Here is a 17,848-nt window from a genome sequence, read left to right as displayed (position 1 = left end):
TTTCTGCTCATTGATCCGTTCTCTCAAGCCCTCAGATTCACATTTCCAAATGCCACTCACCTTCCAGGTACTTTGCTATCACTTTCTTGTCAACTAATCCAGCCAACTGGTAATTACTGCTAGACGTAATGATTTAAGACGTCACCTCTCTCATAAGCATTTGCATTTTAAAGCATATTCCTGAAGACAAAGCTTCAAGACAAAATTGAATTCAATGTCTACTATCTCACCAGCCTTGAGCTAATTATTTCACATTATCTATCTCTTAATTCTCACAATAATCCTGATGTAGTTTTTATGATGCCCCCTTTACAGGTGAGATATGGTTTAATTTAACAAACATAGATGATGATAAATGCCAGAGGTTACTAGAGTCAGTGGCAAGTGTCAGAGCCCAGTCCACTTCCGTGTCCAGAGTCTGTGTTCAAATCCCAAGTGAAATATTCAGTGGAATATAGAAAAAAATCAGCTCGTACTCCTCACTGCACTGTTTAAGAGGCCACCTATTTGCAACCTCTAGAAATTCATACTTATCTAGCATTTGGTTCCATAATGAGCTTCAGGCTGGCAAACCTGTTTATTACCTGCTAAAATTAGGTAATAAATTAAGTTGAGGTCAAAATTTCTCAATCTATAGAAAACACATTCTTTTATTTTTTTCTTTAATAGCAAACATCTCAATCAGAGCATTACATCTCAGACACAAGGACTAAAGGCCTCCTTAGCTCCATTCCAACCAGTGATTCACAGAAGAGGCATCTCAGGCCAGGGGGAATGAATTGGATGCTCACACTTAGCATCAGGGCCAGGAGCAGGCTGTTAGTCCTCTAGTGTTCACTGCCACTTAAATATTTTTCCAAATGGAATAAATGATGTATTATAGTTTCTAGTGAGAAACTGTCAGAGGAACAAATGCCTATTGCTCATATGTTTGCTGTGTGTTCAGGCATCAGCTTTGTTATAGCTCATTATTTCATAAATTCAGCTATATTCTATGATAGCTCAAAACATATATGGAGCTATAAAACAAATTTAGTTTGTAAATCTTCATGTAATGTCCTGACTCCAGATTCTTCTGTGTTTCTATATAACCAATTATTACGGCTTTATTTGCCTTCAATTTGAGATCCAGTTTATATTTAGCAACAGTGTTCCCCATAGTAAAATGAGTCTCACCACAGTCTTGTGGTTGATGGAGTGCGGGTACAGAGACTCATTGCCTTGAAGAGCGCGGTAATTTTGAGGGATCTGGATCTGTGGTTTGAATTTTTAGGAACCAGGTATATCAACGACTGAGGATTTATTTTGCCTGGGACTCAATGCCACATAATGCCACAAGATCACAAAGGCAAATCAATTATTAGGCCAGCAGAACTGAGAATAAGCTAGGAGTGTAGGCAGTGGAATAAGGACAATGACGACAGTTTTGGAAATAAATTCTTACATGTATGTCGTTTCTCTGGATGGGCACGTTTAAGTACCCCAGAGTTTATCCTATTGAATGTTCTGGTTGTTAGGACACAGTTTGCACCTATTATACTCTTTTCCACCACAACTCAGGGCCCATTAGAATTCTCCAGAATTAATGAGATGACAAATAATGATTCTGGCTCCTTCTCCTGAGGATAGACGCTCCTCTCCTTGACAAGCAGAGAACTCCTGGTGTTCCTGGAAGCTGCACTTAACTTCGAGGACTCCAGGACTTGAACCTTTGAGAACTAAAGCAGTTCAGCCCTGATGAGTCGGAGACACTTTTGCATCTTAATCCTTAAAACCATTTAGAAGTAAAAAATGAAAACTAAGGATTTTATTAATTTTAACGTAGAGATGAGATCTGCTCAAACTGTGCCACTAAATGCAGATATTTATCAGTAATTGGAAGCAATTTAAACTAGTTGGTATCACAGAAACAAATTCTCATTTCTTTTCTCCCCCCACAGTGCTTGCTATTGAAAAGGAAATATTTGATGTTCACACTGTAAACACTCTCCCTGAGATCCCAGCCAATCTTCTAATTACTCCGCAGATTAACTCTGCTGATTATGCACAAAACTATCTTCTCCTACTATCTTCTCCTACAAAACTGTCTTCTCCTCCTACTAGGCCCCTTTCTCAGACTTCAGACTTACAGACCCAGCACTCTGTTATACCTACCACTTGGTTTCTACACAACTCAACTAATATTACTCGGTCCCAAATCAACTTTATTTCTTATTTGATTGGAAACAGAGCAGTAAATTTGAGTTCTGTTTATCCCTCAGATTGACTAATAAATGATCATTCAACTACCAAGGACAACCATATTCAAAATGATCAAAATGATTTTATATAGGCATTTTAAGGTCTTATATATCATTTCTAAATTAGAACTAAAATAACAAAAATTTGAAATGACAAGAAAATACATTTAAAATCCCTCCACTAATAATTTTAAAATGTCAATGAAACTGAAAAGGATGCAAATGCATCATGGAAAAGGCAAGTGTATGCAAGATGACAGAAATAAATACAGACTCAATTCATTAGTTTAAATTCAACTCATTAAAGGCAACCACTTGGTGAATGAAAACAGAAGTACAATACTTGATATAGTAAACTTAGCATATTGTCAAGAAGGTGGCAATTCCATTGTTAAAAAGTCTTGTTTGTATTCATGATATAAAGGTTTCAGTATGGCTTTAACCCAAATGAACATCATATGGTATAAAATGTGTCAATTGGAATCCTGGTTTCATCATTTACTAAGAACTTAAGTATTTCATTTAATCTTTCTGAAGCTTAGATTCCTCATTAACATAGCAGAGATGACAATAATTTGTAACACCTAGATATTTAATAAGTATTACATGGCACAGGGGCCTCCCTGGTGGTGCAGGGGTTGGGATGCAGCCTGTGAAGCTGTTTGCAGCCTCTGCAGCACAAGTTTTATCACCTGGCCCAGCCAGGGAGCTACCCACATGGCGCAGCAGACCTCTCCTGTCTCGCCAGCTGCTCCCCTCAGCAGTGTATTTCGGTCAGTCTGCCTGTTCTGTTCCCTACTCTGTCTCTGGTGAATCCTCTTACTCCCCACCTTTGGCCTGTACCCCAGTTCTTGTATGCATACATAAATAAATCTTTAAAAAAGTATTACATGACACAGTAAATGTAAAAATGTGATTGTCATATTGTAAAGTTGTCTATATATTGCTCTATAGACTGACATTTTGTACAAAAATTCTAAGTCCCGTTTCTATGGATGCATCTGAGATAAAGTTTTTGCACATAATGGGGCCAACTGAAATATATTTAAAGCAAAACAGTAATTACTGACATTTATTAACCTCTTAACCAAAACTAAGTCTATATAGTTATATGCTTTATAAAGATTAATTTCTACATTTTCACAGAACTTTTCTTTATAGCATAATCCTGAATTTCAAAATTACTAAATTACTTTTTGGCAACTAAATTCATTTTGGGCAAATGTGCTAAAAATATATTTATTTCCTCGCAGATGGATAACTACTCAAGTATCCAATCAAGATGTTGTCATTCACATTGGCTACTGACAGGAATTAATATTGATCTCTTGGGAAGCAAATAGGGAAAATTAGTACATAAGTTGATCTGAGCTTTTGCTTTAATTCTCAGGAAAAAATGTGCATTACACTTCCATTTGAGGTAATGAGAAAATGGATCTTTGGGGTATTTCTGAACATGACTTAATCTTCTCTAGTGTCTAACCTGCTCATCAGTTCATACAGTTACTATTGAGTCATTGTGGCTGCTATCTTTTAAAATAGTAATATGTGAAGATGATATCAGGTCACACAAATATATGTCATGAATATGGATTATGGTAACTAATAACAGGAGACTGACAGAAACTGTCTAAAGCTCTGTATATCTCAATTATTAAAATCAGTAAATCTATTTAGCATGCATTTTATGAATACCTACTAAGAGTCATATACTGTGCCAAGCACTAGGAATAAATAGGAATATGACAAGTTTCATGACCTTGAGGAAGATATAATCTACTGGGGGAGGGGACAAACATATTAGTAAACATTTATTTCTAATACTTTACTTAAAATTATCCTAATAAACCAGAACAATTAATTATGACTTGAAAGAAGGAAATAAAGTGGAGAACACAATAATCAGTTAAAATAGGTGTGCTTTGGGAGCTATATGACTGTTTGGATGAGACAGTAATTTGGATCTGAGATTTCTAGCATGTATCAGGTTTCTTTAAATTCCTTTTACAATATGAAATCTCATTGCAACAAAACTAAGTTGAGGTCATGTCTAGAAGGTGCTTGAATAAGATCGAAGACCCAAGGTCTCTCATTAAACAGCTCTGGCTTATTTTTCTACAATTATCTTTGCTTTCCAGCAAGAATTTTGACTTGACTTTCCTGAGAATTTTTAAAGTTCTCCCTTTAATTAGTCAAGCAAGGCACTAGAATTAAATTACTACTTCTAAATACAATTTTGACTTCAACTAAAAATTCCAATCCTTCAGACTTAGATAATTCGTTTAAAATATAAAATATTTATATTTTATAAATATAAAATATAAAAGTACCAAAATACAAAAGTACCACATTTTATTCTTATGTATTAATGTTCAAAAGCATATTTCATTTATCTAGGCTACTATTATTTTTGTTCACATCATTCTGAGAAAGAGGTAAGAAAACTTTTCTTACTACATAAACTGTTCTTGTTTATTATTTCTCTCTTAATATCTCTGATTGTTATTTATAGGCTAAACAGGTTTTATTTATTAATACATATTATGCATAGATCCACTCAACAAGTATTTCTCAGCTATTCTTCTGCTCAGACACTGTTTTAGGCATGGAATACAACACTGAACAAAAACTACAAGAATCCTGTCCTCGTGGCATTAAGCTGAATAGGGTCAGGCAAGCAGTAGACTGAAGTTGGATTTACAGTAAGATAATAATTTTGCCAACTGACAATTCAATGAAGGACAACAGGGATGATAAATTGAGACTGTATGCAAGAAAATGATCATCACTGGAGAGAAACATGAGAATAAAAGGAGAGTAAGAAGGGTGACAATGTAGAGGCATCAATCATTTGCACTCAGCAACAAAAACCAAACAACCCGGTAGACAAATGGGCAAAAGACCTAAAAAGACATTTCCACAGAAGACATTTAGATGACCTCCCTTCTTATATGGGGAACACAAATCAAAATCACCATAAGATAACCCACCACGCCTGCGAGAATGGCCCATATCTAATAAGAATGGAAAGAACAAATGTTGGTGAGGATGCAGAGAAAAAGGAACAACTGTCATTGGTGGTGGGAATATAATTTAGTGTAGCTTTTATGGAAAAAGGTATGCAGATACCCGAAAATAAAAAGGAAATACCATATGATTCAGCAATACCAACCAACCTGGAAACACTCATAGGAAAAGACTGATGCACTCCTATGTTCATAGCAGCATTATCCAAAAGATTCAAGACATGGAACCAACGTAAGTTCCCAACAGTAGGTGATGAGATGGAGGGACTGTGGAATGTATGCACTCAGTGGACTACTACTCAGCTATTAAAAAAAAAAAAGATGAAATGGGGTATTTTGAGACAAATGGATGCATCCTAAGGTGATGATGCTAAATGAAATAAGTCAGAAAGTAAAAGACAGATGGTTTCACTTATTTATGGACCATAAATAACCAACGAGCACAGACTGGCAAGGCACAAAAACAAAAAAAAAATCTTAGACTTTGTGAAAAATGCACTGCTTACTAGGAGGAATGAGGAGACAGGGAAGGGAGGAGGTAAGGCGTTGATAAGGGCATTTTGGAAGACAGAAGCATCTACACAGATGGCGGTGTGAAAATGGACTCCCAAGTTAGATAGATATGTAAATGAGTGACTAATAAAATTTGAGGAAAAAAATAAATAAAACAATCTTAAATCTTCTTTTTTAAGATTTATTTATTTATTTATTTGTTTGTTTGTTTATTTATTTATTTATGCAAGCACTGGGTACAGTCAGAAGTGTGGGGTGTGTGTGTGAGAATTCACCAGGGCCAGAGCGGGGAACAGAACAGGCAGACTGACGAAGTACACTGCTAAGGGGAGCAGCGGGCAGCAGGAGAGGTCTGCGTGCCATGTGGGACCCTCGCCGGTGGCCGGGGATTGAACCGGCGCTGCAGAGGTTGCGGGCAGCTTCGCAGCCCAGCGCTCAACCACTGCACCACCAGGGGAAGCCCCAAATCTTAAATCTTTAAACAAAATGAGGTCTCTCTGCCCTTTCCTACAAAAAGGAATCAGTGATCATAGGTTTTAACGAGGTTACAAAATTAATTCCTGTGTGAGCAGAAGATAGTGAACGCTTTTCAGAGAATGGAATGATTCTGTTGAGGGGATGGGGTGATTCTACGAGTGGTACTTGAGAGGCTGCAGTTATTGGTGATAACAGATCAAGGGGCCAAGGCTGGTTGTTAAACAAGGTCCTTCAGAATACAAAACTGAAAGGAATGGAGAGGAGTGGCTGTTGTCTGAGACCAGCTGAAATCACCTAATATTGAGACTGGTGTTAGTGCTGGCCACACCTAACAGTGACCCAGGAGAGCAGACCTTCAGGGAGGAAGGGCGATGAGCTGGCAGTGTGCTAATGGCTTGGGGAAAAACAAAACAAAACAAAACAAAACAAAACAAAACAAAACAAAACAAAACAAAACAAAACAAACACTGTAGTAGTGTCTGCTGGCTTGAAATTCAAAACTGGGGGTAAGGAAGAGACGAGAATGGGCAGTGAGGAGAAAGGAGGCTGGGTGCTCCAATGTTATTCTAACTTGGGAGAATAAACAACCATAACTCTAAAGAAGTCATGTCGTTAGTGGGGAGGCAAGTTTCGGTAAGGCAAGAATACAGAAGGAATGTTCAAAGATGCTGGAGATGCAGAGGGTTTGGCTGATCAAGTGATGACTGCCCAACTGGTTTGCGTTAGACTTTGGCTTGGATACTGAGCTGTTCCTGACATTTGGGGCCAAACATGGTCTCCTAAATCTTTACGGTGTTAGCTCTGATGTTTGAGTGAATAATTTAGCATAAAACTGCAAAATGAGCATCTTGTCACATACACGCTCTCTTACAGGCCTAAAATATAGCATCGGTCTAATATTTCTTATAACATATAAATATACAAAAGCAATTGCTTCTGCTCTTACTGATCTCAGCAATCACATTATTAATCAACTATTAATAAATATTCTTATCTCATGCTCTTCAAGTGCACAATTCATTACACTATTTTCTACCTATCAGAAATCTTACACAGCTTTCCACTGAGTAACTTGTTTACGTATAATCTTTTATGGTGTGTCTCCCATTTCATTTTATTTACATCTCAATGACAGCCTGCAATACAGATTGTTTCTCAGAAAATCTTGCTTTTCCCCCCAAGGGACCAGTCCCATTGTGAATGCCTGTATCTGATGAGGAACATGCCTCTTCTGTGGAGCTCCCGGCTGCTTTCTTCCTTTTTTTATCTTAATTTCTAACAAATATTCCTCTGATATTGCTCTTCAAATTCAATCTGTATAACCACATACATTGATGCTATGACCTTTTCCTAAACCCAGTAAAATATTTTTGTATTATCCATAAAAAAGTTGAAATACATTTATTTGAAGGGATCTAAATCATGATTCACATGAGGGTAAGACTAGGTATATTTGCTGAGAAGTCCCGAGTCTCTCACAGGACTAGAATGACTGAATTGATACATAGAAATTAGGAGCGTACAGCTCAGAAATTATTCCTAAGAGTGATTATCATTCAGATTTCAAAACTAAGCATTTTCTAAAATGTTTTCCTGGGCCTCCCTGGTGGCCTAGGGGTTAAGTCCTAGAGCTATCACCACTGCCACCTGAGTGGCCTGAAGTCCATCCCTGGCCAGGGGTCTGACCCACAGGGCACAGCAGACCTCTCCTGTCTCCCCGCTGCTCCCCTCAGCAGTGGATTTCAGTGGATCTGCCTATTCTGCTCCCCACTCTGTCTCTGCTGAATCCTCTCACCCCCCAAACCTTTGACTACACCCTAGTTCGTCCATAAAATAAATAAATATTTTAAAAAATTCCTATTGAAATGTTAGTTTACTTTTTCTTTCAACTAAAAAATAAAAGTTCAAAGGAAGGTGAGAGAAAGGTGAGAAACTAGGACAACTGATTGTTGTTCTTCTGTAACGTAGGGAAAGAATCGTCTATGGCAGAACCCAAGTGGGTCTCCTTACTATACTGGTTATACAGCCTAGAGACAAATATGGTTTCACAATAAGCAAAGTAGAAATATTGATGAGCTCGCAGGACACTCACTTTGTATCGATTTTACCTCTAAGTCTTCCTTATTTCTCAGATAGAAACAGACCTCTCTCTCTTAATTTCTCTCTCTACTTGAGATCTCTCTCTAACCTACTTTCCAGATTGTATTACAGGAAAACTATACTGAGGTACAAAGAGCCCCTTATCTCAAATTATAGGACTCAAACAAAATTAGTGTAATTAGCTATGAGTTGACAAAAGGGAATATAATTAATCTGAATAGTTTACTGTTCTGTTACTTCAACCACCATCAAGTACTTACCTATTACCAGCACTTACACACACAACGATTCAAGTAGCCAAAAATAATAAATAAATTACTGTTTTCTTGGAAAATAAAAATAACTATTTCTTAGTTTTTCTCCAGCATGACAAATAGCACCATAAACTACCCAGCTCCTGGTTTATATAAGGAAGCAAGTGGCCCACTGGCATTCAGTGAACTCAACCCTGACAGGCCAGATCACTTCGAGAAGTTTTCGGGTCTTAGCTTGTCTTTTCCCTGGTGCTGCAGGGAGCAGATTCCTCACTGGTGGCAGGAGGAAATCCAAGCACAGCGCCCACAGTCAGAATGGCGTTCAAGCCATCTCACCACAGGCGCTAATGCCCCTGTCCAGCAGGATTCAGCATACGTGATCTTCCATCATGCTCGGACACACGTCGAGAAATCCATGCATGTTTCACCTGGAATGTTCCCCCGCCAAAAGCATGAGCACAGAGTCAAAGACAGCAGCAGCAATAGAGAATGGACACTACCGTACCTGGTGAATGATGCGGAGGCGAGCACATCAGAACAACCCCCTGGCCTTCCCTCACAGAGACTGCGCTTCTCGTCCGGCCACTAAAATTTCCCAGATCTGTCAACACAACACAGCATTCAGATGCAAGGCAAATGGAGTTGAAAGAAGCACTACTTTTATAACTTTAACTTACTTTTCTCACATTATAAATTTCTTTTGTTTGTTAAGTAGTGATAGGAGGGCCTTTTAAAAATAAATTCATACCATCCAATTTTAAATGCCATGCTTTTCCGATGATATGCACAGTCTTTGTTTCTATTCATAGTGCAAACCGTTGCCAGTGTAGGAATAAATTACACAATACAGTATTTAGCACGTATTCAATAGTTCTTGTATTTCTTTACAATATTTTCTGCATGGTGATTCTCCTATTATTAATGAAAACAATTCATGCACAGTGAGAAGAGAAACAGAGGTGGTTTGGGGTACTAGTGTCCGACTACTGCCTCATCTGTCATGCTTGGGGGGGTGTGAAAAACGGGCACGGATTTGTTGTGTTATAGAGACTTATGCCTCAACAAAATATGAGTATTTAAAGTGTTTTTATTCTACAAATGTGGATGAGAAGGTCATGTTACTTTCATTTTATAGGAGCCAGGACTGGCCTACGTGAGTTAATTATATCACTGTGCTTATGACTTTGGGAGGGTGGCAAACTTGGTTGGGTCTAGTCATCTTCCCTTACATTATGTTGCACTTGTGCAAATTGAAAAGACTTCCCTCAAAACAACATGGCTTTAAAAAGTCAGCTATCATTGTTAACCAATCTACACCCTGTCCTGCACACCTGCCCTGTGCCCTATCTCGGGCCAGGTGATCAAAGGCATGATTTTCACATTAGTCTCTTCTAACTGGTAGCAGTTCCATATTTTTATAAATATGCATTAATCCAGAATTTTCAGTCTGTGAACACAAGTTCCTATGGTGAGAAATTCTACTTGAAATTGTTCTGCCTTCCCTTCCATTATTTACGAAAAGAGTTTTCTTAAAATTAAAAAAAAAAATTTCATGGTAAAATTCCATGCTGCATAGTAATACAATGGACACTCTCCAGTGTAACGTCTGTTGACCTGACAATTGAATTGATGTCATCAAGGAAGTATTCTAAATAGATTGGAGATGAATGGCTAACTTTTATATCCCACAAGGGATCCCATAATTTACCTTTTTAAAGAGATTAACACAGATTTATTTATTTGCTAAATTTACAAGAAAATCTTAAATGCATTCAAAATAAATGATGAAAGCATACTTTCAAAGAGATAGAGAAGCCTTCATTATTGAAAAAAATGTTTAGGATTTTACACAATTCTGTGTCATTGCAAAGAAAATGTTTTGCAAAGTAGCAAGACTAAATAGAAAATATTGTTCTATTTTGAGCTTTTTTAGTTTAAAAACATACATTAACGTCTAGCAAAAATCAAGTTTCATAATTTTCAAATATGTATGACTCACGGAATTTATAAATTCTAGAAGACCCTTTGGACAAAATTTTTACTGAATTTTTAAATGTTTTCTGAAAAGTATATGCGTAGCTCGTAATACAAGTACTACAAGCTTATTTTATGTTTATTATGACATTTTGAATCAACCTATTGTAGTTTTAAGAATAATTTAATAGGAAATGTTCTGAATTAATGCCTATTTCTGAGAAATTGAAAGAATGGCCTGGAAATTAGATACAAAAAAAGAAAATTATAGAATAATTATGACCTGAATTGTGTTTTGAAATCACAATGACCCAAAAGATAACACTCAGCTATAATTGTTTTATTTTGTGTCAACTGTTGAGACAGGTACAATCCAACACTTCCTCATGGAATTGTACCCATAGTTTATTTCCAAGGAACTATAACACCAGAAGCACAAAGATAAATGGATTTCTTCCCAGTTGTGAATAGATAACTTTTCTGTCCTACAAACACAGAGAAATTCTAAAGAGAGTCCCCACTCTCATGGAGGGCATACTTTACTCATTTACATCCTCCTTCTAGGGAAAAAAAGGGAGACATTGTTTATAAAGTAAAAGTGGTAATTGTCAGACAAGGCTCTTGCTGGTCTGAGGTATGTTTTATGTGAAAAAATTCATGGTTGAATTGAGGATGGCAACTAGCTGAATAGCCTGAATGAAAGTTATTTATATTTCATTGTGCGCAGAAAGCATTAATTTCCTCGGAAGAACCCATCTGAAAACTCAGAGGCCTTTCCGTGGACATGCCTCCAAGTTTCAATGCTTACTGCATCACTTCAAAAAATTACACGTTCTATATATTGAAGAGAGAAATAAAAAAGAGCAACTTTTATGAATGGGGATTTGATTATTTTATTGCCACTTACATAAGGCAAATCTATATCTAGAAATGCTCTACTTTTGTCATTGAAGGAACAAATGAGTAAACAAATAGAAATAAAAATCTTAATACAAGTATTCCAAAATTCACATTCAAATTGAGAACTACAGTGTCTCTCTCTGCATGTCCTACAAAGCTCATGGGCCCATAAGGAGCAGACGAGAAGTACCATCAACAGCCAGTAGAGCTGGTCAGAGGACTCAGGCCTTGTCTTTGCTCTGACCCTTTTTCTGTGTTAAGAAGCTCGTACAGAACTTAGTAATGAGCTGTCACTAGAATGGCAGCTTACAAAATCATCACACCTATTCATTCCAGATCAACCATGAGAAGAAGCAGGTGCATACTAAATGTGATGAGAGCCTAACACAACAGGATGTGCATGTCTGATGCGATTTGAAGAAATGGTGAAATAGAATACAGTCAATTGTTAATTCATTTAGCGAATATTTCTTCCATGCATACTGTACGTCAGACACTACACCAGGTGCTGGGGACAGAGAAACGCTGTGAAGAAACGATGTAGTTGTATGAACTCATTCTACATACTTGGTTCAACTCTTTGTAGACCTGACACAGGGGAGTCTGGGCCACCAAATCAACATAACTCCAGCTGGTCACAGCCACACTCATTAACTACCAGAATTTACCATGTGCATTTCCATGCAGGGCTTCAAGCTATTGCCCTATGAGTTACACACATGCTGAGTTCCTTCCTCTCTCCCTCCCTCCCTCTCTGCCCCTCATGCTCTCTCTCCTTCCTTCTTTGCTTCACCTCTGAGACTTTAATCATCGCCCCCCTGCATTTTTCACAGAGGATTTGAGGCAGCTTACATGTGAGTGTGTGTGTGTGTGCGTGTGCGTGTGTGTACATACATATATTATATGAAATGGTAAAACAAACAGCTAACAAATTCCAGGTGAAGGTAAAAACGGATATGGTAAGAATCCTATAAGTCAAGATAAGCACTTAAAAGTATGTCATACACTTTCCTAAATTACTGGAAGTTGGACGCAAATTTTACTCAAAATATAGGGCCGGGGCCTCCCTCGTGGTACAGGGGTTAAAGTCTCAGCGCCATCAAGCTATCCGCAGGCCACTGCAACATGAGTTCAATCCCTGGCCAGGGAGCTGACCCACATGGCACAGCAGCCCTCTCCTGTCTCCCTGCTGCTCCCCTCAGCAGTGGATTTCAGTCGCTCTGCCTGTTCTGCTCCCCACTCTGTCTCTGGGGAATCCTCTCACCCCCCGCACCTCTGGCCTGCACCCCAGCTCTTATATGCATAAACAAATAAAATAAATCTTTAAAAAAATGTAAGAGGGCCAAATTGAAGATGGATTTGTCCCCAGAGTTAGGATTCATGGTTATCGTGAAATGAAAACCTTCCGGGCCTCAGGAGGAGCGCAGTGTTACTGGATAATGTGGTCTAAAGCCATTGCTCCTGGAACACTTCATAAAGCTCACACTGGGTGGTGGAATGAGTTAAGCAACTTGGCAGACCAGTTAGGAAGATTTTTCACCCCTTGAGACATTTTAGTGGATGGGGTGTAAATCCCAAGACATACTCTCTCTCTCTCTCTCTCTCTCTCTCTCTCTCTCTCTCTCTCTCTCTCTCTCTCTCTCTCTCTCTCTGTCTCACACACACACACACACACACACACACACACACACACACACGAAAAAAAATCAAATACCATTTCCTAGAAAGATGACTTGTTTTGAAGTGTTGGAGAGAGAGGCAGGATTATAAGAAACCAGTAAGAAGGAAAGTGCTTAAGGGGTCCCGGATACTCATTTGATTTATGTTCAATATAATATTTCGGGGGACCTGAAGGGAACGGGCCAGAGCAGAGGATACATGGTGCAGAATTAGGAATGAAAGCCTGTGATCATCTGTCTCCTGGTTTTAATTCCCTATTCTTAATTCTGCCCTGACGAAGTGCAGATATTTGCGTACGGGAGCTGTGTTTGCCAGGTGCTGGCTTAGAGTTGCGCTGGGTTACACGTTTATCCTGCAGATGGTGCTAGCAAGGTTTAGACTGTCCATGCTCCAGGCTTTCTTAATTCTCGAAACTTTAAAAAATGCTATGAATACAGACTTAATTCATTAAGAATTCTAAACTTTTTCATAAAATTGGGCTTGAGTATTTACAAAAAGCAAAACCACTGAAAAAGATAAAAGCATTTAGTGTCAGAGACTTAAGTTTTGTTAATTATTAATATGTGGGTGTCGGATGACTATGTAAGATTGTAAGAATGAGGAGCTACACCGGAAGCTCATTCTTAGTGACCTCATGTCTCTAACGTCTGTGATTTCTAAAAAGCAATTGGCAGGTTTTCTAACACTCGTGCTAGAGTGTTAGTGTTGCTGTTACGATTATTATTAACATCAGAATTATTCACATGATTGTTATATTTTTTGAGTTCCGTGCAAATACTCTGTAATGCAAATTGTTCAGACCACATTCAGAAATGATCTTTGACATTCTGAAATGTTCAATAATAATTAAGAGTTAATGAAAGTAGGGCCTCCCCGGTGGCGCAGCGGTTGAGCGCTGGGTTGCAAAGCTGCCCGCAGCCTCTGCAGCGCCAGTTCGATCCCCGGCTGCTCCCCGGCCACCGAAGGAGGGTCCCGCATGGCTTGCAGACCTCTCCTGCCGCCCGCTGCTCCCCTCAGCAGTGTCCTTCGGTCCTTCTGCCTGCTCTGCTCCCCGCTCTGCCTCTGGTGAATTCTCTCACCCTCCCGCGCTTCTGACTGTACCCAGTGCTTGTAAAAATAAATAAATCAATCTTAAAAATAAAATAAAACAAAAATAAAAATCAATGACTGAAAACTAAAGAGGAAAAATTATTAAAAAAAAGAGTTAATGAAAGTAAATGGATGAAGATAATCACAGAGCTATTGTCATACCTACTCTATGCCAAGCATTCTGGAAATTAAAAATGAGTGCCACCATTTTAAAGGTTACTAAATATTTGAAAAGCAAGGAAAAAAAATAAAGACTTGGCTATGGTCACTCAAGTAGTGAGCTGGCAAACAACTCAGTGTGGTTATTTAAAAAGATTTTAGGACAATAGCAATTCACTATGTGGAAGTAAGATAAATTTTTTTGAAATAATATTCATAAAGATTGCTTATTAATAATCATTTTTGACAGATGAAAGAGTGAGGTGTGAATGAAAAAAATAATTCTTATTTAATTTGAAAGAAAATTAAATTAACATTTTTCAGTCTGTAGTTGTTTGCACATAGAGCCTTCTAGAGACATTGTACAAGAAATATCCTAAGAAATATCCTAAATAATAAGTTTTTTTTTTTTAAAGTAATTGTTGGGCATGTCTGAAAGTCACATAGACGTGAACTTTGTAGCTCTTGATGGCACACGTGAGCTCATGAGATGTGATCGACTTGTAAGCAAATGTGCCAGGGTTGACAGTGCCCACCATGGTAATATCTCTGGAAGGGGGAGCCTGTACCTCTAAAATACAAATAAAATTGTAAATCAATGTTACTGCAATAAGGAGATAAATAACTAAAAAAAAAAAAAAAACTCAGTAGGATTTGAACCTTCAAGATAATACATTCATGGAGATTTAAGATTATGAATTCAGTTTTGGAATAAACATGCTTTTATTGTAGATTTATTTGTTATTCTTAGTTTAAAAATGTTACAATTAATGATTTCTTTGAACATATTCCTATTATATTATATGTGGTAATGCTACACTTCTTTAAAATATTTGTTATATGTCATCTGTGAGAGGGAGAGCATATCCCCCTTTAAAATGTTAGGTATTTAATGAAATTAGTCTTTAGAGACTATAAGTTGAGCTAATTAGAAGTTCCTCAAAAAACCCACTCTCTATTATAAGAGGAAAAGAACTAAAACAAGATACAAATAGAGTTGGGTAAAGAAAATCTACAGGATAAGGCCTCGTTATTATGAAACTTTTTTCAGTACCATTTCTTCCTTGGTTATATATAATAGATAATAAATTATGCTATCATTTGCCATTTTCACTTTATATATTATCATACCTGTCTAACCCAAAGTGTGCACCGATTAAGAGGAAACCAAATCAAACCAGTTCATGTTCACTTTGAAAGAAACAATTTTAACTATAAGTGGGACAGTACATTGTAATTGCTTTTATAGAAAGATAAATTATCCAAACAGTATGAGAAAAATGTTTTTGATCTTAGATCTTTTTTTTTTTTTGGAATCTTGACATCTGTTATAAAATGTTACTCCAACAGCAAATAATATGTATGGTGGAATAATCTCAAATGCAAAATAATCTCAAGTGCAAAAACTGTATAAATTTGTTTAACTAATGTGAACATGGTCTATGAACTCTGACAGAGGTTCTATACATTTAGCTTAATTGTCTATACTCTGGATAAGCGATTCCACAAATAATGCTTAATGACTTGCTTCTGTGCCTATCTCCCCCAACCTACTAGAATGCAATCTAGAAAATACTCTGTTTTGCCACTGCTTATGATCATGCCTAGTGCATTAAGTTACAGGTGCCTAAAAAAGAGCTAATGCATAACTGGCAATAAAACAATTACATATTTATCTTCATATTTTTTATAATTGAGGGATTTTAGTTTTGAAATTTCTGTATATTGAGAAATTTTCCAAATATTATGGCTTTATATCTTCTAAAATGAGAATACTTTGAGATTCAAAATTTCTGGTAAATAGTGAGCCTGACAAATAAAACTGAAACATATATGCATTATAATACTATGTCCTTAAGAGAATTTCTACACAAGATGAAACTTTCCAACAGTGAAGGAGCAAGGTGTGTGCCATTTCAACCTTTTGCTGAAATGGAAGGTGGATGGCAGAAAATTTTTTAGAAAGGTAATTTATATTTTGGGGTATAGTAATTCTAAAATACAATATTTCTAAGTACACAGGATTATAATATTTCTGTAAATGATATCTGAACATATTCCCAACAATCTTGTTTACACGGAGGAGTCCATATAACCAAATTCTGGAAATTGTTCTTACTACAGGTTATGATGAAAGGAGATAAGTTCTGAAGAACATTCAATTAATTTGCTTGAATTATTTTAAGATAAATATTGAATTTCTATGGTTTCTCATAATAAATTACTTATGTTACTAATTAAACAGATAATCTTAAAATTCTACTGTGCTTACAAAGATTGCTAAGAAAAATAAGGGCTTTGAATGCAAAAGATCTTGGTTCAAATTCTAGCTTCTCTATTTAATAAAGGATATATTTAGTATATATAATTTAATATGGGATATATTTATTATATACAATAAATGATATATATTTAATAAAGTATATATATCTGAAGATTTCAGAGAGGCGTGGCCTATCAATTTCTACTTATAAGCCCCAATAACTTAAACTGTTTTCAAAATAGTTTGAGCATATAGAGTGAAAGCTTCTCAAAATACTTTGCTTGGGGAACATCTATAAGGTTATACAAATTTAAGAGAATATACAGCACTCATTGAGACAACCTCACTCAGTGGGAGAGGCAGCTGAGTGAAGCCATTACAAGCCGAGCAGCAAAGTTAGGCAGGCTGCTTCACCTTTTACATCTCCACTGCCATGCCTGTAAAATCATGAGAACAATATCTATGCTAGGAAGTATAAGATGTAAATACAATAATGGAGATATAACAGTTAGTACAACACATAGTGCAACACAATGCAAGCCAATATCATCATAATTATTGTTATGAATAACATGAAATAACACTGTGGGAACCATGAGATGCCATTTTGAAGCATAACTTTACTACTAGTTAGCCATACAATTTGTGGCAAAATTTAACCTTTTGATTTTGCTTTTTCATCTATATATCAGGGATTTTGGTCAATGAAGAGAAATGAATCCAGATGCCTGTGGATTTGCAAGTATAAGATAACTGTCATGTTGGAAACTAAGGTAAATTGGAGAGTGTGTGTCTCACATGAAGGCATTTACATCTGTTTTAATAAATATTATTCAGGCCAGTGGAAATACTTATGTAGACAGATTGAGCCAAAAGTAGAATAGTATTTCAAACATGGACAAGATGATTTCTAAAATATTACAATTTCATGATTTTAAATTCACAGCCTATTTTTTTTTACTGCAAACTATCATTCAGGACTTATTTTTAATATGTAATTTTATATTACCTATCACTCAAACTATTTAATTCTGCACATATATATATATATAATATAATATATAATAAAATACCCCCAAAAGAATATTCCTAATACCCATTACTATAATGAATAGAAAATGAAACATTTTATATTTATAGTTTAATAATTAATGATAAACTGAATAGGAAAAC

The 17,848-nt window shown here is 36.7% G+C and overlaps 1 protein-coding gene across 1 annotated transcript in view; it reads right to left on the bottom strand.

The window, feature by feature from the left end:
* The window catches only part of CNTN5 (contactin 5), a 657,624-nt gene that overhangs the window by 282,377 nt on the left and 357,399 nt on the right, over positions 1 to 17,848 (bottom strand). Inside the window, exon 10 of the mRNA XM_054692969.1 lies at positions 9,116 to 9,211. Coding sequence (XP_054548944.1) covers positions 9,116 to 9,211 — 96 coding nt within the window. The remainder of the gene's footprint in view (positions 1 to 9,115; positions 9,212 to 17,848) is intronic.

The sequence above is a fragment of the Talpa occidentalis genome, unplaced genomic scaffold (assembly GCF_014898055.3).
Source record: "Talpa occidentalis isolate TD23 unplaced genomic scaffold, MPIMG_talOcc4v2.1 talOcc4.12, whole genome shotgun sequence".
NCBI lineage: Eukaryota > Metazoa > Chordata > Mammalia > Eulipotyphla > Talpidae > Talpa > Talpa occidentalis.
Note: the sequence above shows the minus strand (reverse complement) of the source record. Positions and strands in the feature narration are given on the sequence as shown.